Source organism: Astatotilapia calliptera, chromosome 3 (assembly GCF_900246225.1).
Source record: "Astatotilapia calliptera chromosome 3, fAstCal1.2, whole genome shotgun sequence".
NCBI lineage: Eukaryota > Metazoa > Chordata > Actinopteri > Cichliformes > Cichlidae > Astatotilapia > Astatotilapia calliptera.
In genome coordinates this window covers 11,789,546-11,811,621 of record NC_039304.1, presented here as the reverse complement: position 1 = coordinate 11,811,621, position 22,076 = coordinate 11,789,546, and the positions used below count along the sequence as shown (strand labels likewise).

Below are 22,076 nucleotides of genomic sequence, written 5' to 3'. Positions count from 1 at the left end.
ATACCGGAGTGTAATCATCCCCGAATGGGAGTTTGTTGAGTTTGGATGAGCGCATACGCAGACACTGACAAAAGCCCACACCCGTGTGCAGAAATTAAGTTACAAACGCACACACGCAGAGATTAAGGCAAACGCACATGAGGCAGGCACGCATGCTTGCATGTGTAGGTAGGAAGATTAAAGTGGGCCTCAATGCATGTTGGCAGGATATTTAAGAAAGTGGTCTCTGTCTGGCAAAGCATTTTCCCAGTGCCTTGAGCACTGGCGACGTATGACCTCTATGCCATCCGCTATCATTTAATATGATATGACTTGCATCTGCTCGAGGCATTTACTGGCGTCAGACATCCAGTGACAATAGTTTAAGGCTGGAGCACATCACATTTGTTTTAATGAATCAGCTGGGACGTACTTAGTGGCGCTCACGGAGTTGACTTGGTCTTCAAGACTTACTGTCAAATCAAGCTACATAACAGCACTTGTCTGCTGCTGATGTATTTACTCGCAGCATAATCTACAAATCTGCTCTGCGCGTTGGAGCCACCACAGGTGTACAGCTCCAGGGTTGGCACTGTCTCTGGATCCACCAGAGTGAAAATAAAAGGATGCGTAAACAGTGAAAGCTTCAGTAGAGAGCTAAACTGAAAATCCAAGTAGTATATTTAAAGAGATGCAAAAACGCAGCACATCTCAAACACCGATAAAGGACAGAAATACTCGCAATAAACTTTTCAGTGGGTCTCGCGTCACAGCAGAAATAAACTGACACGATTCAGCACGCAGTCTTCAGAGCATTTGAACTTTTGTACCTGATGAAGACTGTGCCAAAATGCGTAGGCGTATTTCTACAGCGATATCAGCCAAAAGTAGAAGAAAAAAAAATTAAATGTGAGCATATTTGTCCCTGATTCAGTTGGAAGTAAATTTTACATATTTTTGTGAAGCATATTAGAAAATGTTTTGAGATGGATTGCTATGAAATCTGCACATGGTCCCCCACAGGATGCAGAGCTGACTTGTGAGATCTCCTGAGTTTTTCTTCCAGGGCCACGATAAGGCTAATATTTTTGGTTTTAAAGGGAAACAGCATCAGAAGGATTGCAGAAAACAGTGATCGCAGACATGCTAACATGCTGACCTAAGACTGGAGATGTGGTAAATGTTACACCTGCTAAGCGCCAGCATATTTTTATTGTCACTGGGAGGGTGTCAGCATAGCTGCAGACACGAGTTAACTTTTCAACTCCCCAAATCTACTCTTTCAACTTCTCTCTCTTTACTTTCCCATGTCAGAGAGATCAATAAAGATCATACCTCCCCCACAACTCTCTGAGCACTCAGTAAAGCCCTCGTACTCCCAGTCGTGCAGTTCCTCTCTTTGCAGTGTCCTGCCCTTCTCCTCCTCTTCCTCCACCTCTTCCACTTCTTCACTTTCTCCTGCTTCACCCAAATCTACAGAGCAGGGACTGCTGTAGCAAGGCTGGCTGGTAGCAGGTTTGACCCCCTCGCATTCATCATCTGGCACGTCCACGATTGTCTGGGAGAAAGACAGCAGCACTTGGCACTTGACCGTCCGATGCTGGGTCCCAGCACCACATGTCCTGCTGCAGGGCTGCCAGGGACCGGGGATAAAGCTGGAGAGGAGAGCAAGCAACAGATGACTCAAGTGGAAAAGTATGAAAATTTTGATAAGGACTGTTTCCAAACCAAACCTGGACTGTTTGATAGCAAATCACAGTCGATTTTTTTTTTGGTTTGTTTTGTTTTTGCTGTCTTTTTTAGTTTTCTCTGTAAACACATTGTATTCATTAGTGGCTGGGTTCTTAAACTCATTAAGCATTTATGAAATACAGTCAGTGCAGCGTGATTAATTGCACAGCTGTGAAACATTACGATCAGCTATTCTTGGATAAACAGCTTTCATGTGCATCCTTCCTCATCTTAAAAAATGGATGAGGGGAAGAAAAACTGAAAGGCCCAGAGACTGAACTATCACTCCTTCAACAGAAATCAGAGAGGGTAAAAGATCAGAAAGTGTGATACAGAAAGGAGTTTGAAAGCGCTTTGTTGAAAATGCACACAGAAATGCTTGAACAAAAGCTCTATATGACTCAGTGAGATTAAATCAAGTGATTTAGGAGATCATTCAAAGTGGTTCTTGTGCTCATTATGTCCTTGTGAAAACTCTGGATACTCACTTATTGATATATGGACATACAAAGACAGCATCTGTCCCACAACGTGCACCTGAGAGCAAATAAACGAGGCCTTCCTATTAACATCTTATATTACCAGTAAGCAAGTGCTCAGTTCTGTGACAGATGCACCGCTAAGCTGACAGCAGAGAGTGTCCGTCTGAGGGGACAGCCTCTCACTTTTACCCTTTGCAGTGCCTCAAACAAAGGAAATAAAATAATATATATCAGATAATTTATGGGTATTTTTCACCACAAGTTTCTTTACAGTTGATAGGAAAATACTCAAATTAAAACTGAGTCTTGGCCCTTTCGCGTGGTATCAATCATTTGGAGCGCAGAGCCTTAACAACAAAACACATGTCCAGCTGTCCAAATACTTACAGTGTGGACTGTAGCTTTTGGACAATAGCCTGATGTTTACAACACAGAGCAGCTGTCCTGTTTAGGTCTGAGCTCAACACTTCTGGTTCCTTTTTGGCAGACAGACTTTAAAGGACTTGCACATATGTCATATTGGAGGTGTTGAGTACATGCGAAAGTTTTTAAGACCAGAGGCACAGGTTGAACTGTGTTTCTAAATCACAGCTGTCATTGATCGAATGAGTAGCTGATAAGGATGGTCATTTGAGACATATGTGAAAGTAAAAAAACAAAACTACATCCATCAGAACCATCAGCTCTGCACAGTCATGAGCAGATGTGTGTGTGTGTGTGTGTGTGTGTGTGTGTGTGTGTGTGTGTGTGTTAAAATAGCTACATTTCCCCCCTAGATTAACGACTTCCATTTGCTAAACCTGAACACAAGAAGACACAAAGCGAGTGTATGACTTTATTTCAGTGCTTCCGTGTTGCGAGTGCTAGACGTTAAACTGAGTAATGTACCACGCCACTGTAATTACTTCAGTAATCAGGTTACTGTTACTTCAATTATCTGCACGACGGGCAGACAGACAGAAAGAAAAACACATTAAACATGCCGATCAGCTGATTTCAGTTTATGTGGAAAACGGTGGGATGGCCTACAATTTTTAAGGACGTTTATTTTTATTGCACAAAAGGACATGTTTGCAGTGCTGAAGTGTCACCTGCGTCCAGTATAGAAACAACCGCATCATACTGCTAACAAAACATCGGGTCTTTGCAGACATCTGCGTAGACAGCATGCTAACACAAAGCTGCAGAACAACATAGAGTGGGTGTATGCTGACCCCAGCACGGCAGCCAGAGCCTGAGCTTCAGCAGGTGATAATGGCGTTGATTAGAAGTCAGGCTTGCAGCATGGGAGCCTCCATTGCTACGTGCTGAAGTTTCTAGAATCACAGTGATGACTGCTCTTAAGTCGCTTTTATTCTTGGTGGTTCGATCCCTGGCTGATCTAATATCCAGTCTGTATGCCTAAGTAGCCTTGGGCAAGATCCCGAATCCCAGGCTCTCAGATGCATTCAGTGGAATACGAAAGTTAGATAGGAATGATGTACCATTTACAATGTCAGAGAGAAGGGATCTCTTCAATAGGATCTGTGTGGGAGGACAGAAGCCACGCCCACCTGCTGTTAAAACCTTCTGCTTATGGCAGGGAGCCAATCAGAAGGAAGAACATGCAGTCAAATTCCTCTGCAATCACTTAGCAATGAAAAGAAACGAGTGAACTACCTAAGTGAGCACTACAAATCTTTTGAGGTGAAAACAAAACGGTTTAAATCGGTAAAGTACATAATGTGCAAGTATAAGCACTGCTTCCTAACAGCGTTTGTGAACCTGACAAACTATCTTTATCTTTCCTTAATAAGCTCATAATGGTAGCAAAGCATATTTTGCATGGCAGCCTTCACCACTGTGCCGCATTCTTCCTTGGTTTAACAGTCTGACCGCAACACAAGAGGACCCTTCTGTTTTATAAGACGCCTCAATAAAGAGCTCATGATTAAGGCAAAGCTGGCTCTGTACAAGAGCTCAAGGACTCATTGTGTTACGGGCAAACAAATGAATCACCGGCAGTTAGACTTTGGAACAGGAACGACAAAGTCAACGAGCGAACCCACAGAAATGTTTATCTTCATGCGCCGTTAAAGTACATCTGTCAGTTCAAAAACGATCCCGATTTCATTCATGGAGGGAAACAACACATTTTTGTCACATCCGCCAAAGCCCCATGTTAATCGTATCAATTAAATATCCATCAGTAGAAATATTTTATTTACTCACGGTGAAAAAATGTTTTGGCTTGATTGGAGAACATATATGGGTTTAATTTTTCAAGCAGCCGCGCAGCGGTGGGTTTCGGCGCAGGCAACGGAGGTGCAATAAGTCTAGCACAGGAATTTCATTCTCTTTCCTCTCACATCTGTAACCTGGCCCCATATGGTGAGCAGATATTGTTGTTGGCTTGTGAATGACGGCATATTATAAACAGATATTTATGTGCTTTTTGAGGACAGACATGCTTTTTTTTATTTTTTGCAGCTGAGCAAAATCATATGTTTTGGCACTTCTCTCACTCCACAGATAAGTCAGAGTTACAGATGTTTTAAACTGGCTAACATGGTTGCTAATACAAGTCATGCAAGACACTGGGCAGAGTCCAAATATTGTGCATTTTCAGAAGGCGGCCATTATTAGCTAACTGATGTGTGGGACAAGAACATCTGGAACGTGTGAGAGCTTGCTGAGGTAATGCTGGTAGCCAGCGACTGTACATTCTTAAGGCTTTCCGAAAGATGTTTTGACTCTTCACCTTTAGTTTCCCTTCTTCCCTTCAATAGCCCCATACAACGTTTTATTAGTTCCATGCAGGTGACAAGAAACACTTTCAACCACCCTCAAATGTACCTTTAAGTGGACCTATTGTGCTTTTCCTTGGGTGATCATATTAAACAAAATAAAGTTCAAAATAAAGACGTCAGTCAGAGTGTGTGCAAATAATCCCCATGACACTGCTCAAGACAGGGGATGTCCCTAATTTAGGAATACATAAGAGAAGCCTCCTGTTCAAACTTTCTGTTTAAACTGGAAAACCAATCAGAGTGGAGTTGGCTCAAAGCAAGGGTTAAAGGAGCAAATAGTGCTTATTTAAGACCAAGGCAGCTAGTATGAAATAACTGGCAACAGGTCAGTAACATAACTGGGTATAATTGTAAAATTGTGAAGACTTTGAATAGCTCATCATCTATAGTGCATAATATCATCGAAAGATTCAGAGAATTTGGAGAAATCTCTGTGCGCATCAGACAAGTCCAAAAAATGATTATCTCTCAGTGTGCACAGCATTAAAAGAAGGCCTGAGTCTGTCACAGATATTACTGCATGGACTCAGGAACACTTCCAGAGATCACTGCGTGTGAACACCGTTCACTGCGCCATCTACACTTGCAGGTTAACACGCTGCATCATGCAAGGAAGAAACCATATATGAATATGATGTACAGGCGCCAACATCTTCTCTGGATGTGAAATTCTCCTTGGAAAACATGGACACCATTTCTACCAGACTAAAGAGGAGCAGGACCATCTGGCTTGTTATCAGCGCTCATTTCCAAAAGCTGTCCCAACCCACACAGCAAAATCGGTATAGCCCAGATCTGGCCCACACAATGTGCTTACACATGGCCCACATACCGCAAAGAATGACGGCCTTTTGGTGGCCCACACATGGGCCAGCACAAGGCCAGTTGCAGACACACTGGTGGTTATGTGCTGGCCCATGTGTGGATTACCTCTGGTAAACCTATGTAATATACAATAGTGCGAAAGTAACATGACAAAACTCTGTTCAGACAGTGAACTGACTGATTCTTATATAGCGCTTTTCTACTCTAAACTGAATGCATACAAATTCACACTCTTGACATGCAGATTGGAGGAGCCAGGGATCGAACCACTAACCTTCCCATTAGTAGGTGACCTGTTCTACCTCCTGAGCTACAGCCATCCAGTGGTAAATATGAGCAAACCCTCACCAGGTTTTGGATAAAGTGTACACTCACAAACCTGTCAAACCTGCATTTGAAACGTTGGCTACCATAGCAGTGTAGCATTGCAACATGGCATTTGGGTCTTCTAACTAAAATAGGAGAATAGGAACATAAATAGTGCCATCATTGCCAGACCTGGCACACATCTGGTTGACATACACCCTGCCATGACACCAGTCAGTCAGAAGTGCCAGCTTGATGCCGGATCCGGGGAAGACCTGTTTTCTATGGGCCTGGGGTACATAAACCAAACCATAATCGGGCCAGATGTGGCATGCCATCACATAAACAGTGCCATCTACACCAGACCTGGCCCATATCTGGAGGACATACCACTTACCATGCCAGAAGTCAGCCAGCAGTGCCAGCTTGACACCAGATCCGGGGCAGACCCGTCTGCTACATGGGAATATTTTTTTCAGATGCACTGCTGTCATCAAATTCAAAATGAGGAAATCTTTTGCATAACATGGTAGGTTTTCTCCATTTAAATATTTAGTGCATTTTCTACTGTGAATAAAATACAGTTTATGAGATTTGCAAATCAAAGCATTCTGTTTTTATTTACATTTTATGCAGAGTCTCTACTTTTTTGAAATTGGATTTGTAGTAAACGCTCCTGTTGGACTCCATGTTGATGGAAATTGCTGCTGACATGAACACAACCTTGATACTGTAGCCTTTACGTGCCAGTGCCGTGCTCTGTCTACTTCAATTTCACCTCCAGGTTAGTCCTAAGCTGCTGGTTGTTGAAACTGTGTAACTGGGATCTGACTTTTTGCTTTTTTAACCTTGAGGACCAAGAGTAATTTAATGCTGTAGATTTTCCCCTTCTTTTCCGGGTGATAAACTTTACTTTGTATAGCTTTAGCAGTTGCAGCTTTCCAGAATAGTAAAGTGCAGCAAGACCCAAACACCTGCAATGGTTTTAACAGGACTTGCACCTCTGACTGGTCCAAAGAGGCTTAGTGATGAAGGTCTCAAATGCTTTAAGAGTCAGAAAGACAGTTTAGCTTTTTGTTGTTGAGTGCTAGTACTCACGTTGGTTCCTCACCGGCTGTGACTTCCTCCTCAAGCTCTATGGCCTGCTTATGCCACACAGGTTTTGCCTCAACTGGTAGTGTATCTACAGGAAATGATGCAAAAATGAGGCTGAACAAAAGCGCCACTCTATATTTAAAACATGACAAAACGTGCAAAATCACCCACCTTTGGACTTGTAGCAGGGCACAGTCACCAGGCACTCCTCTTTGATGTGCGGTTTGGTGGTAGGGTTGCAGCCTCCGGCGTGCAGGCCACGGTGATCGATGCATAACACCACCCTGTAGCGCAGTCCCTGACCACAAGTCACTGTGCACTGGGGATGACAGGACATGCAGTCACAGATAGCAAGCATATCAACCTATTTTTCCATGTGTTAATTCCTAGTAATAGGCTTTTCTCATATTTGATAGAAAGTCTTTGACTCAAGGGAGGTACAGAAAGAGTCCTTCCAAAATCCCAGCAGCTCTCTGCTCGGGAGCGAACTTTGTCTATCCTCTGCCAAAACAAGCATTTTAAAGGCAGAGGGAGAATGTGCTAGATAAACAACATCCCAGGTTTTTAGGAGGCCACAAATCTAGCTCGCTACATTTCTATATGAGCCCATTCAACTGGTGAGGTAGAAAATTTCCCAGGAGGAAGATATATACAACATTTATGGTAGGATTGGTTAATGTAACAGCAGCTCTAAGAATTAAAGCAAAATAGCTAAGCTGACCAGGAGGGTTAGGTTGATCCAGATGCAGTGCCTTGATCATTTCAATGTGCAATGGTTCAGAAAGGAAATTTATTCAGAGGGATCACACTGGCTGCGGTGTCACTGGGTTTTTGTATGTTGCCCATTCGGAACACATCATATGTTTACAAGCCTCATAAATACACCACATACAAGACGTTACATGACAGAAGAATTTCAACAGTAGAAATGTTCACATACTGGTGACCACTCCTGTGCCAGCCAGGTGGGACAGTCAAATGTGTTGCAGGGCTGCAGGATAGCTGTTTTGGGAGAGTAAAGACACTTCCACTCCTCTGTGGGAGTGATGGTCCCCTGCATGTCCTCCTCCACACACGATACCAAGCGACTCTGGATGCCCCCGCCGCAAGAGGTGGAACAGGCCGTCCAGGGGCTGCTCTCCCATCTGACATCATGAAAGGTGACATCATAAAGTGACTGACGGTTATTAGCAGATGTCAGGATTTGTATTGTGTGCCTCTGTGTGTTACTAGGTAGTCGGGCATGTACCGAGGCAGGGGGTGGTATTGGTCATATGGCATAATTTCCTTGTAGCCGTCACTAAAAAGTCAGAAACAGTAAATTAGGGTTTGCTTTCACAAAAAGTCCAATTTAATCCTCTTTAAGTTCTGCTTTCCAACCTGTCCAGGCACAGCTCCATGTTGCACTCCTGCAGTTTGGGTTTGGGTTTGACATTCTCCGGGTAGTAATGGCAATACTGGTCTACAACCACCCGTCCGCTCCGTAGATCATAGCACTCTGCTGAGGTTAGCTGGTAACCTGCAGGCCAGCAAATATCAGAGACCATCAAGAGAGATCTAGTAGGACAACGATTCAATAGGCTTTTAATAAATATCTGTGAATTAAACGGATCCTGTTTTTAAACCAAACCTGCTATCGGTCGAGTGAAAATGCTGCAGGCTGCTATTGTGATTTTCAAAATGCTGCTTACCTCCACCGCACGTGACGGAGCACGGGAAAAAGTCGGTCTCTCTCCAGCGGTGGATGATGGGCTGGTAGTAGATGTACTGGACCACGCTGTCTGTACCACCCGTAAACTGCACCTACAGAAACGTTGTTCAGATATAATCAGCATTTCTTGTCATCACTATCAGTGTAGCGGGTGACTGCAGTATTTACACTGCACGGCTCACACTTTCCTTCTCATTAGACAGATTAAAAAACAGATTTTTTTAAAGATAGTGTATCAAACTAAGAGGCAAAGAGAGACTCATCCTGGGCTTCTTGGGGTGTTAATTGAACTTTGTTGTAGCCATGACAACCTAATAGGGCTGCTATATAGAATCAAATAATTTGTTAAAACTGACTTTGCGTCCACAGAATTTTAATTAATTGATTTATTTATTTAGCCTTAGTTTTTAGTGATTAGCTTTCTTTCTTAACACTTTCCTGATTTAAAAAAAAGACCTTATTGATTAAAAATGAATATGGAAGTGCCAAACAAACTGCACTGCAGTTCCTGTAATCACTGACTGAGGCTGGTTCCAGTAGTGAGCTAAATTACACAGATGGCCCTCTGTATGGTGAAAAGTCCAGCTTTAAAAGAGAAATAGAGATGTTTACAGCTTCCCTTTGGAAGCTTTGGTCTCAAGAAAATAATATTCACCCTGCAATACTTCACTTTAATTCACTTTAATTATTGAAACAACAAACTGCCGTTTCTCATTGAAACTGATGTCGTTCTGTAGAAATTTTGCTTTATGTACTGTGTTGGAATTACCAAACAAGGGAAGCACTAAAAAAAGAAAATATGGGACTAACCAGTGTCTCACCCTACTCGGGCTCCTAGCATGTATGAACATCCTAAGTGACTTTTTTCTTGAATTATTCTCAAGATAATTTAGAAACTTGACCTACGTTTCGTTTTGTAATCATGTTGTACAATGACATTGCCCATGTTTATCTGCAAGACACAAGGCTCCATGTGGAGAAGGCTCTATAAACGCAACATGCTCAAAGAATTTGGCCTTTGGAAACCTAAAGTGTACATATCTGCACAGCTACTAGCTAAAATATTATAATGAAATCCTCTTAAGAGACAAAATAATTCATAAACTGCTGGATCAGAGGAAACATTTTCTTAGAGCTCTGCTTTAATAAAATAAAGAATAAAGGCTGTTTTAATAGATTAAGAATTAGAACAGTCCTTATTTTAACAGAGTAATAGAACACAATAATAGAATAAGTACGTCCATGTCTGTCCGTGTTTTCTTAGCCTTTTATTTCATTTGCTTTGAAAAAAAGCCCAAAGACACATTTTAGCAGCAGTACGTATAAATCAGACTTGACGACCGCTCTTTCGTATTCATGTATTTACTGTGGAAAGACTGTCTGGCAACTTTTTAATGTGATTTTCCATTTGTCCAAACCTTTTTCCAGCGGAGTGATATGAGCTGGCTGTCCGCCTCGTGACAGATTCGAAAATTATCCATTTAAAGCTTCTCAGATTTCGTTCTCGACAGTTCCTCGTTATTGTCCCATCCCGACTTGTGTTTATGAGGGAGGAAGTTTTCGCAGGCTCGTGGCTGTATAACCTTTAACGCCCACTCACTTGCCCTAGTCTGGGAATTTGTGCTCACATGTGGGCCTGAAGCAGAAAAACACGTCACAGCCACTGTGGCACGTCACTGCTCGTTGTATTAACTAGGCTTATGCGCTGTTATGTAATAACACATTTCTAATCAGATTTTTTGGAGTTATTCAAAGTTTGAGACTTTACCGTGAGTCAAGTACAAGTTTCAGTAAGCGGCACTTACACCACAGAGGAGCGGTGAGGAGCTCGGAGGCTCTGAATGTTTGTGCTACTGTGTGAATGCATGGCACACAGCTCAAACACATTTTCAAAGTGAACAATTGCACAAAAAGAATTGTTTGAATTTCACATTTAAAAGAGTCACACTCAAATATCTTTAAAACACATGAAATCAAAGCTGCTTTAAACTTTGCTGCTGTGAGACGTTCACCAGGAGTTCATGCGAAAAAAATAAAAACTGGCCGCACCACTTTCAGGAGATTGCATGACAAAAACAACAGTTTTGACTCAAACTGCACCAAAGACACCAAAAAGGGAATGAGGGTGATTGATTTGCAAGCACGCAGGTCTGCTGAGGCGCTGCTGGTTTTAACTTCCTGTGAAGAAAGTCAGAGAGGTGACCCGTTTATCTCCCCGGAATTTCTAAAATTATTATTATTATTATTTTCTTTTCTTTTCTTTTCTTTTTGCTTTCAGTGGTGCTTTTGTCCACTTGATGAATTACCATTCGGTTTTGGTGCCTGAGAAAATTTACATTAACATTTAACAAGTAGTGCAGTGAGCTGACTGGAACAATTTTGCATTAAAGAAACCAATGCAGAGCCTGTTCTAGAAAACATATCTGCAGAAAATCATGGCAAGTTTTCAAAGAGGACATCTACAAGGATGGATTTACTGATTGCAGAACAGGGCAATTGTGGTTTGCAGCTTTCTTCTGACGACTTCTTCGAATATAAATCAACTAAAGCAAGCGTGTGGCTGGGAGGGTGATGACATTTTGTATTAGTAGTAATTTGTGTCGGGTCCTCGTTTTTTCATGCAGATTCAAAGACCTGTTTGAGGGTCAAAACTTGGGTTTTGAAGCTAAAGTTTAGGCTGGGGCTTGTATAAATATGCTGGTTAAACTTAACAGTAAGGAATGCATTGATGTTAATGAATGTTCTCACAAAGACAGCCAAATATGTCACACCCTGTTTCACCTTGGTAATACAAAACAATATTTAGAGAAAATATGAGATCTGTCCTTCCTCAGGTCCCCGGCAAGACACCCGTCAAGCCTGAAGTAGAACAGATGGACAATTCGGAAATTTCTCAAATTTTTAACAAGATGATGACAAATACTGGCTGCTGTAGCCTGAAAGAAAAAGAGATGTGCATTAATGTCAGCGCTTACTTTGACTGTGAAGTCAGCTCCGAGTGGGCCAGTGATTCTCAGGACTTCTTTATCTGAAAGTTTCTGGTAGTCCACGGTGGTGTTCTCTATGTAGTACTGCCCGGGTCTATCCAAGACCAGTTCATCTCTTACCCCCTGTAGAGTCTTACTCTCCATGTCTGAAGGTAAAAAAACAAACAATTAAAGTCTCAATATGTGCAAAGAGAAGACAAACAGGTGTGGCCACTGCCTGCCACAAAATCTTTCTTTTAATTTTTACATTTTTTTTTATATTTTATGAGTAAAGTTCTTAAGTTCTGGAGCTGTGATTAAAATGTTGATCACAGACCCTTCAGTCAGACCCAGCGACACACAAAGAGCTCAGACTGGGTGCTGTGGTCACTCTATCACTGTGATGAGGCTAACGTAGCCAGCATGCTTTCCCCTCACTGACCTCACTTTATCCCTGTCTATACAGGATCTTGTGTAACTTCAGTGTTGATGCTTAAAGAAAATAAAAAATACAGAGATACATGGGAACAAGTGGTGACCACCAGGCAACACATGGTTACAATCAAGATGCCGGAGGGCAAAATGGATAGGGCGGGTGGAAATATCTAATGAAAAAGCTGTCCATTCAGAAGATGATCTGGAAACTAGCCACTGAGCAAAGGACAGGCACAGAGGTGAAACATTTGTTATCCATTTGATCCGGTGAGGATTTGATGCCAGGACTTTGACATCAGTGAATTTCCCTGGAAGCCTTATGTCTTCTCAGAGCCAGAGCAAAGGGAAGAAACACGTATCTCTTCTGGTTAGTCTGCTCTGGGCTACTTTTAAAACGAGTCTTTATTAGAGAGGCCAAAATGTAATATCTTTTGGAAATCAGAGTAAAAGATCGATCATAGATTGCTATTAGTGTGAAACATTCATTTCAAGGCCTGCCAAGTACGATCTTCTGTTTTCTGTTATGAAAATGTCACCACCATGTCTGTTTCACTGTTTTTGCATCGGAGCATGCTAAAAACATAACACGCCGTGCAGAAAAGTCAGAGTGGTGCGGTGAACTCATGTTCAGTGTGTAGTATTTGACAAATGAAAGAGCACTGCCAAACACAGAGATCATGCTCAGCTGTTTTGGATGGAAGGGCACCCTGGACCTACCAGGACTTACACAAGTGATCCGGGCCTTTCAGGATCAGACGCACGTGACGACTCTTGTAAGGGATGGTGACCACTGTGTCCTCAGCTTGAACAAAAACAAAGAAACAGTACCAATCACTACATCAATATATGACACAAATGCTAAAAACGAGCGACTTATGACTCAGACACGCTAGAGTAGAAAAAGGATGGCAACCTTCTTGTGACTAGGAAAAGTTGGTGGTTGCAATTCATTTCAAAATAGTGCAATCAGTTGCAGCAACTAGCTAGTCGCTCAGACGTGCAACACTTTCAGCCTCGAGGTGATTGAGGAGGTCCCATGGTGAGATGCAACTTGTCTCCAAACAGTTGCAGTCTGACTGGAATTGATTGCAGTCACTCTCAGACAGAAAGTTTAGAAAATATCTGCTGTCTAGTTTATATACGTAGACAGATTGTCAAGATACTGCAATCAATCTAGGCTGGTCTGCAACAAATCCAGAAGTTGCAGTAACAGAAGTTACTCTGAAGACGGCGTCTGACTGCGAGCGGTCACAGACATGGTTCCCATCTTCAAAGCAGCTATTTTAAAGGCATGGAGGCAGGTATCCCAAGCTGTGTGCCCTGCTGATTGGGCTTAGTTATAACTCTTGTTTATAGTCTGTGTGGTGAACAAGTATATCTGCTCGAGGACCTCTTTAGCTCAGCAATTACTTCTTTATTTAATAAAAATTGTAAAAAAGAGTAGCAATTCTTTACTTTTTCCTGAAGAATGCTGGGATTTGTAGTGTCCCCGCACAAGCCTGCAGGACGAGCCATCTCCATTGCAGACTCCACAGTTGTCCTCGGTCGCAGTGCTTCCAAGCTCATGATCACAACCTACAATCTGGAAAACACAGGAAGCACGAAAAACTTTGAGACATCACAAATGACACGCACAGTCACCTCACTTTTAGAGCCTGAAAGACCTTCTACCTTCTTAGTTTTGAGGACAAGATAGCAGGGAAGATTTTCTGCAACAACACAAAAGTAAAGAGAAAGGATATGATATCATGAAGCACTCCAGCTGGTTCTGTTGGAGCTTCAGTACCATTTAAGTGTTACCATGAAGCGATTCAAACAACCCTCTGGTCTCCTCAATATTCATTCATTGAATTACTAAGACGCCATCCATAGTTGAATGGTGGATATTTCGTTTTGCAGTTTCTGTCAGCAAGACAAAACCAAAAACCGCAATATCATTCCAAGCATTGTAAGGGAGACACTTCTGAGTCTCTGCAGACACGATGCCCTGGGACATAATTCCATTCAACCCCAGAAAATGCATTGCAAAATATTTCCTGGGCTGTCAGTCAAACGCTAAATCTAAAGGAATACTCATTGGATATTCATTTGTAAAGCAGATGTCGTGATGCTAGTGCTGTAAGGTAGTCCACTGTGGTCCTCTTGAGATTTACGTCTTAGCTTTTGCTCCCAAATGCACGATATTGAAATTTGAATATTGAAAAAAATTGCGTACCAGTGTTGACAGGAGTACTGTACTGCGACAACATTAGAACCACTGGTCTAATACTGTGTAGGCTCCCCTTATTCCACAAACAGCTTTAGCCCATCAAAATCTCTGAGGCTACTGCGGTATCAGACACACTGACAGCACATCGTTTAAAGACGGGGGCCTCAGCGGACTTGTTGGACTTGTTTTTCCAGGACATCCCACAAATGTTCACTCGAATTAAGATCTGGGGAAGTTCACACCTTGATCCTAAACCTATTTGAGAGTATTGTTGCAGGGGTGTAGTGGTCTGTGAAAATGTTTAAGCAGATTGTACATGTCAAAGTAATGCCACATGAATACCAGGACCCAAGGTTGCCAATCAAAGAGCTGCACAGAGCATCACACTGACTTCACTTGCCTTACTAGCTTAATCTAAACTTTTTACAACACACTGGGATATATTTACTTTGGAAGATCAACTTTTCAGTTATTTTTAAGGTGAGCTGATCTTAAATATAAGGATTTGCTTAGTTTACTGAAAAAAAGAAGTTTTTATATGCAAGTCCCACAAGATGTACATCTTGGCTTCAAAAATTAAAAGAAATAAACCAAAATTCTTGATGACTTCAAAGCAATTGAGGTTCATGACATGGTTACTGACCTGGCAGATACCACTGATGCACATGTCCAAAGACTCTGTGTAACAGCGTGTCCCATCCAGCACCTTGGGCGCCAGCTCCACCACAAGGCCTGAGCCCTTGGCTTTGCATTTGAGAGCACACGGGTTGTCTGGATCGTTGTATACCGGCAGCCACTCGTGGTACTGGTCCTGGTATTGCTCATCTGCGTGAGCTGAACACTGCTGGGCACGGAAATCACCGGCATCTGAAGGGCAATCCTGAGGGACATTAAAACATATTTAAAAATATTTTACATTCTTGAAAAAGGCAGGGCGAATGAAGTCTTGCATCTCTAAATGTGTATGTGGGAAGAAGACTGCTGCATGAAATTAGCAGAATAAATGGAAACAGAAGAAGTTTGATGCAACTTCTTACTTTCTCTCAAACAGCAAGATCCCAAATCACTGAATTACACCCCGTACCCATAAATCTTTTAGACACAATTTGCCATATCAGTTTTACTTCTTCAATAAAAACACTTGAAAGCTGTGTCGACATCCACGACACAAAGATGAGTGGGTTCAACTTACCACATTGCTGCATGTGCGATATTTGATATTCTGTCCTTCGCAGGTCCTACAGAAGGAAAAAAAATGAAACCATGGGTAAATAGGCCGTGGGAGAGAATGATAAAACAAACCATAACATGAACCAGTCATCATCATCTGAAGGAGCTGGTGTTATATCCAGTGACTCTTCCCTCATTATTCATATTGAAAATTATAGCGCTGATGTGGCAACCCACGAACATAAGTCTGTGGTGCGTTTGCAAAGCTTTAACAGCGTATTTCACACAAAGTAACTGTGCATAATTATCCAGTGGCACGCTGAAGATGACAAATGAAGCTGATAAAAACTGCAGTTCCTGAAATGACCACTTGAGGGTGGCTCACAAAGCATTTAAAAGACTGGAATAAAGCCCAACGACACAGAAGAAATAAACATTAACAGCCTTCATAAACAATTGTACAGGGCTACATTGTTTAAAATTGTTATCATTGAGACTTAAAGTTATCAAAGTTCTGAGCACGACTGCTTTGACTGAAAGGCAAGAACAGCAGCAGAGTGGCCAAGTAGTCTCTAGCTATCTGTTAGTGAACTGGACCACTGTTTGTGGCATTGGTGCCTTTTGAAGAACTTCAATGCAATTATTTGATGAATAATTTAACTTTCTGTGCTGCTAACTGTACTTACAACCTGCCCAGCTGGTTGTTGTTTGTGGATTTCCAGCACTTGCTGCATTAGATTGCACTGTGATGGACAAATTCTGCAAAACGCATAAAACTGTGTTATTTCTTTACCTTTTGCATTTTCATTTATTGGCTACTATATATGCCGATATAGCAAATAGCTATTATTTCCCCTGCAGTCAGGCTCTAGTTCAGTTTCCACACTCGACATATGTTCCTCCATTCTCTGCGATATGAATAATCTTTATAGACAATTTGACTTCAAGCTTATTACTTGTAAAAGAAAATCTCAAAAATCTAAAGCTTTAACACGAGTTTCACAACATTTAAAAATAGGAGCCCCATTTTCTCTGTGTGTCTGAAAAAATGCAAAGCTGCACGCAGTAGTAACGCAGACAGAGTAAAGCCCTCCAGCCTGCGTCTGCTGAACAGATTGGAGCAGTTTGGATCACGACTCCCTGCATGACAGTCTGCTTTGTCTCTGCCCAAATTATCGAGCTAACCACTTATTGAAAATGAGGATTTCTTTGTGCTTTGATGCAGAGTGATGATAAACCATTGATGGTGACTATGATAGGGCAATTATCAAAGACCCCAGTGGAAACTAATCAAATGGTATTCTTTTGGGAAGTTAAGAGGAATTCCAGTGTCACTGGCCCTTAGCTAATCTGGAATCATGATTGGAGACGTCACTGACTTTGGACTCAGCAGTGAACGAAGGCTTAAGGTTTTTTACAATGTTATTCCAGAGAATGGAGGGAGTGGATGTGGACCATGTGGCATGGCAAGAACATTAGAACCTGTGACGAATCCAGACGGTCCCCTCTGCCAAATCAAACAGTAGGCCATGGGGCCTGAACCCCTAACAAGAGACTTTCAAAGACCAAGAGTTGAGAGACAGGTAGCTAAGATCTGGATCAGCGTGGAAACTCACACTGGGACAAGCAATATATAAACGAGACATAAAGAGGCAAAGGGAATAAAATGAATTTCCCTTTTCATTTCCTTTTGATTTTAGAAGCTCTAAAGTGGAGGCTAAGCAGACGTAGGGCCAGGACATGGGATTCATCATGGCGTCATCATAGGTTAGGGAAAAATAACTCGGTTGAAATATCAGAAGTCTTGGAGCACATAAAACATAACTCACAAACTGTGACCCCAAACACAAAAAGACAACTACAGAGAGTGCGCTCATTAGTTAACTGCACGAGACTCAACAAAGACTAAAAGTACCATCTATAGCATTAAACAGAAAAAAGGAAAATCTACTGTAACCATAAAAAAATTGGGCTAGTATTGGATACGCAGTAAAATTCATCCGGCCCATAATGTCCATATATATGTCATCAACTCTTCTCGCAAGATTGAAAGTAATTGCACGCAGGGCTCCAAAACCCATGCCACAATATTGATACACTTGAGGCATGTGGGCACACAAAAATGTAGCTGATTTGCTAACGCCTAAAATATGCTCAAGCTATGAGCTCTGCTATTGATCAGTTTAGGAAAGCTAAGAGTTTACTGTTTATCTCAGGAGGATAACGAGAAGCTGAAAAAGATGGAACAAAGAGCATAACGGAGGCCAGAGTATCATGAGATTAGGCAAAAATATTGCAGTTGTTAGTGAAATTAATCATGATATATTTTGTCTTTTTATTCATTTGTAGGGCAGAGCTGTAGGTCTACTACTGTTAGGAATATTACTAAAAAGGATGGAGGTGTTAATAACACAGCATGGACCACACAGAGTGATTCCCAAGGCTGTAAAAGAGACATAATCTTGGTTGCTAGGCCAACCTTAATTTCACATTTCATTGCCCTGGAGAAATTTCACTTTCACCCATTTTTGCCTTTAAAAAGTTGCGGCATGCCTTCACAGCCTAATGTCACTTCATGTCACCCACTGTATAATTTCAGTACATACGTGACCGCATTGCTACAGGAAACATCTCCTGCCTACAGTTGTTGATATTTACTTCCCATTGGTGTCATGGTGACAAACGACACAGTCAAATTCTTTGTGAATTTCTTCTAAACAAAGTTGAGGTTGGATCTTTCTTTTTTTCTTTTTAATAACATGTACAGATTAATATTTTCCTGCCTAGTGCTTCATTAATATTGGAGCAGCACTTTTTCTTGCCATGACATCTAATCCATATGTTCACACTTGGATCCAACCAGCTATGCTGCTGTTAATAAAGAAGCCGGCGATCAAGTGCAGTAACTTGTGTGGATAGAAGTAATGAAGGCCAGGCAATCTGCGGATAGTCTGTACTTCTGCACATGCCCTTTCGAGAGGTTAACTAACTCTGGTGTGTTTTGCAGTAGCAATAAGTGCCCTGTATGTGCGTGTGTGCATTAAAAAGTCAGAGAGTTGGAATGGTATTGGTTTGGAGGGTGTTGCAGACCTATTTCCAGCTCCCTTTTCCAAAGAGTCACACACACACACACACACACACACACACACACACACACACACACACACACACACACACACACAAGGGGCCTTGTGCTATGCTTTTTAATGATGCCGTTTGATCTGCTACCCGAGGCCAGGCTACGACTCCCTCATTCCCACGCAAGAGCAGGGTGAGGTGGGACAAGGTGGAACGAAGCCTCCTACCATTTGCTCAAGAGCTCCATACATTATGGCAACTGCCAGAGTTGGTAAACAAACCTGCCTGGACTTAGAGGAGGCGGAGAATGTACATCAACACATACACACGCTGCCTATGTCCCGTATGAAGCTCAAGCCCCAAACACCTCTTAACAAGTCAATTACTCCTGAGGTTTGTCTGACCAAAATATTCTGGGCAGGCAAAGAGAAGTGGTTGCTCCAGAGATCGTGAAATGAACTCCTCAAAGAGACATTGACCTCAATGTTTACAGTGCAGTACACGGGGGGTGGGGGGTGGGGGCCCTCTGGCACTTGTATGCTGCTCAGTCTTTTTGTCTAGTGCCAGTGCAGATGGATTCATGGTTGCAGACATATGAGAGCCTTTCACAGTACCTCGGTTGTGACCTCAAGAATGATGTGAGCTGTTCTGGCAGTTTGATCCTAGACTATTGCACTGTTTCATGATCTGAGTGACTAGTCCTGTCACTAGGGGTGCTACCTCTGCAGCCAGCAGCAAACGTCACTGGTTACCTTGAGTTGAGCAGCAGTATATTCTGGGAACTGTAAAACAGAGGAATGCAAGTGAAGTCACCCTGCAGCTATTTCCCAGCCTATAAATGTGACAACATTTCTAAGGAAAATGTACTGTCTCCCTTCTTATGTCCATTTTTCCCACTTGTTCCTTAAATTTGTTTATAATTGACCACTTTACCCAATGCACTCGGTCCCTGAGCTTTAATCTTGGAGCACTGTGGGTTAGCTTGAAACCTTACCGACCAGGTGACTCTGGCACAAGGATTAAGAGGTTCCTGATATAAGCCTGAGATGATGAGCAGTGGGAATCCATCCAATGCGGGACTCCGTGTTTGCACAGCCCAAATTCTGTCACATAAAACACTTATTAAAAGCGGCATGTAGTTTCGCAAGAGTCACTGATTGTTCTGCTCTGATCTGTGAGGAAACATGTTGGGGTCATTACTGAAATTCAGATTCCAAATGTCAATGATGAATTCAAGATTTTGGCTCACATGGCTGTCTAGACGGGTCCATAGTGGATCCACTCAGGGATCTTTAACAGTCATATGTATTTTGAGCACTCCACTTACAACCCAAGGGAATGGAGGATTTGATTTGTGGGATTTACTCACACTATTAAAACCCCTGCCTAAACCTAAAAGCAATGATGTTGCATTTTGATGGAAATCCGTCCAACTTCAGTCAGGACTTTCTACTTTAGAAAAGGGGATTAGCTCAGATCACGTTTGAACACACGCTAACAAATTGCCGGTGGGATGTTTCCATTTTTCTGAGGGTCACTGAGGTTCTAACTTTCAATTTACAGCAAATGCTCTCCTGCTGTGATGTAGTCATCATTTAATGACTGCGCTATAAACTCAACAGTTACATCAGGCCACTGATTTTTGTTTTAAAAAGGCTCTTTATGCCCCTGCTTCTCATAATGATTGTTTTTTCTGGAATTTTTTCTGCATCTGAGATTTTTAGACCTGATATCAGTAAATGCTGCCTAAAGGATTGTAGAAATAAAATAATCCTCATTTGTCTTTTAGCTTCTCTCCCTTTAAGAGGTTTTTGGCTGCTTGGCTGCCTCTTACAAATTAGATGACCATATTAGGATATCCGCTCTCTCTGATGTCAGCAAGACCCATTATTTGGAAAAAACACCTGAAATTGAGCTTCTAGAGGAGTCTTAAGTTGAACTTTTGGCTAATATGAAGTAGTAAATACACTGACCCCATTATTTAACAACCACCCACAACTATAATATTTACCTCAATGACAGAAATAAGGAAAAGCAGTTTAGTATGTTAACTTCTAGTAATGTCTGCAAGAATGTGAGCAATCTCTAATCTTTATTTCTCCATCATCAATATTTTTACGTGTGCGGCTTCTCCTTCTGAAAAGTCTGATGTTGCAGGAGACATTAGCCTTGCAAATGTTAATATTACTCTATGAAGAGAACCAGACCAGCTCTCCCGACACTGTTGCATGTTCTCTCACAGGTTACCTCTGTGAAGCTTTTGGGTCTTACTTGGAACTGAGGCATCGTCTGAGGGAGTAGGAGGCTCCTCCGCCACATGTACGAGAGCATTCACTCCAGGAACCCCAGGCGTCCCAAAGCGTGTCTCTGTCCTCTTCTGATCGGGCCGTACGCGAGCTCTACACACCAGAAGAAGAGACGTTAATATGCAGTGTTTTGGACACTCTGATAACAGGCGTCTGCTGTTATCAGCCTTCATCAGCTCTACAGAAGCTGAGATAAAATAAACTGATCACTGAAGCTCACTGTCATCTTTATATTGGACTCTTTGACCTTATGACTTAGCAAAGATCTCCCATCATTACAGAAAGCAGCTCTTTAGCCAAGTGAGTTGTGGCTTCCTGCAGCCATTCCTTAAATTGAGGAGCTTAAAAAAACCTAAAAACTACAATAAAAGTGCACATGACAGGAAAAGAGAGGCAGTAAGAGGAAGTAATCACGAGTTCTTGACTTCTGGCCCTTTTGCGTATTTAAAATGTCTGAGTCATGCATTAAAGTTTGAAATATTAGTCCTTGCTTAAGGCTCGGGCCACACTCGTGTGCCTCTCTCTGTTAATTGCATTGTGCTGTATTTGGCAGCGGAGACGGGAATATTACTGCGCCACCCAAAATCAATATTATGAGAAGCTAAATTTTACAACTACAAGGACAGTGTGCGTCTCGGATGTAGGGTGACAGCCAAAAAAAATTAAGATCCTCGCTATCTCAGCTCCTGTTTACCTCATAAAGTCTTTGGTATTTTCCAAGTGGACTAACTCGCCGTGCTCGTAGGGAAAGGTTTATTTATAATGCCGCTGCTGTCAGGCAATATGGCAATATCTATTGTTGTGTTTAAGTCAAGATAGTTTTCCTCTGCTTCACTTTTCTCAATGCCCTTTCCAGAGCTGACTGAATGAAGCAATAGAGAGCTGCATTTTCTGAATACCGGGCTCAGATTAGGTGAAAAGGGAAACAGATTGTTTTTGCTATCTAGAACAAGGACTCAGTGAAGGTATTCTACTTAAAACCTGCCAGTGAGAC

The 22,076-nt window shown here is 42.1% G+C and overlaps 1 protein-coding gene across 5 annotated transcripts in view; it reads right to left on the bottom strand.

Annotated features, from left to right (window-relative positions):
• Positions 1–22,076, bottom strand: part of LOC113018600 (ADAMTS-like protein 1) — a 102,332-nt gene that overhangs the window by 13,381 nt on the left and 66,875 nt on the right. For 4 of the 5 annotated variants that reach the window (XM_026161740.1, XM_026161739.1, XM_026161743.1 and 1 more), the window contains 13 exons: positions 21,048–21,175; positions 15,721–15,766; positions 15,172–15,408; positions 13,775–13,901; positions 13,047–13,121; positions 11,894–12,051; positions 8,899–9,010; positions 8,588–8,726; positions 8,457–8,507; positions 8,148–8,352; positions 7,379–7,526; positions 7,211–7,295; positions 1,315–1,634 (listed from right to left, as the gene is read on the bottom strand). In XM_026161740.1, the coding sequence (XP_026017525.1) occupies positions 1,315–1,634; positions 7,211–7,295; positions 7,379–7,526; positions 8,148–8,352; positions 8,457–8,507; positions 8,588–8,726; positions 8,899–9,010; positions 11,894–12,051; positions 13,047–13,121; positions 13,775–13,901; positions 15,172–15,408; positions 15,721–15,766; positions 21,048–21,175 (1,831 nt within the window). Of the gene's footprint in view, positions 1–1,314; positions 1,635–7,210; positions 7,296–7,378; positions 7,527–8,147; positions 8,353–8,456; positions 8,508–8,587; positions 8,727–8,898; positions 9,011–11,893; positions 12,052–13,036; positions 13,122–13,774; positions 13,902–15,171; positions 15,409–15,720; positions 15,767–21,047; positions 21,176–22,076 lie in introns of those variants that run through there. The other variant, XM_026161744.1, reaches the window with a different exon arrangement.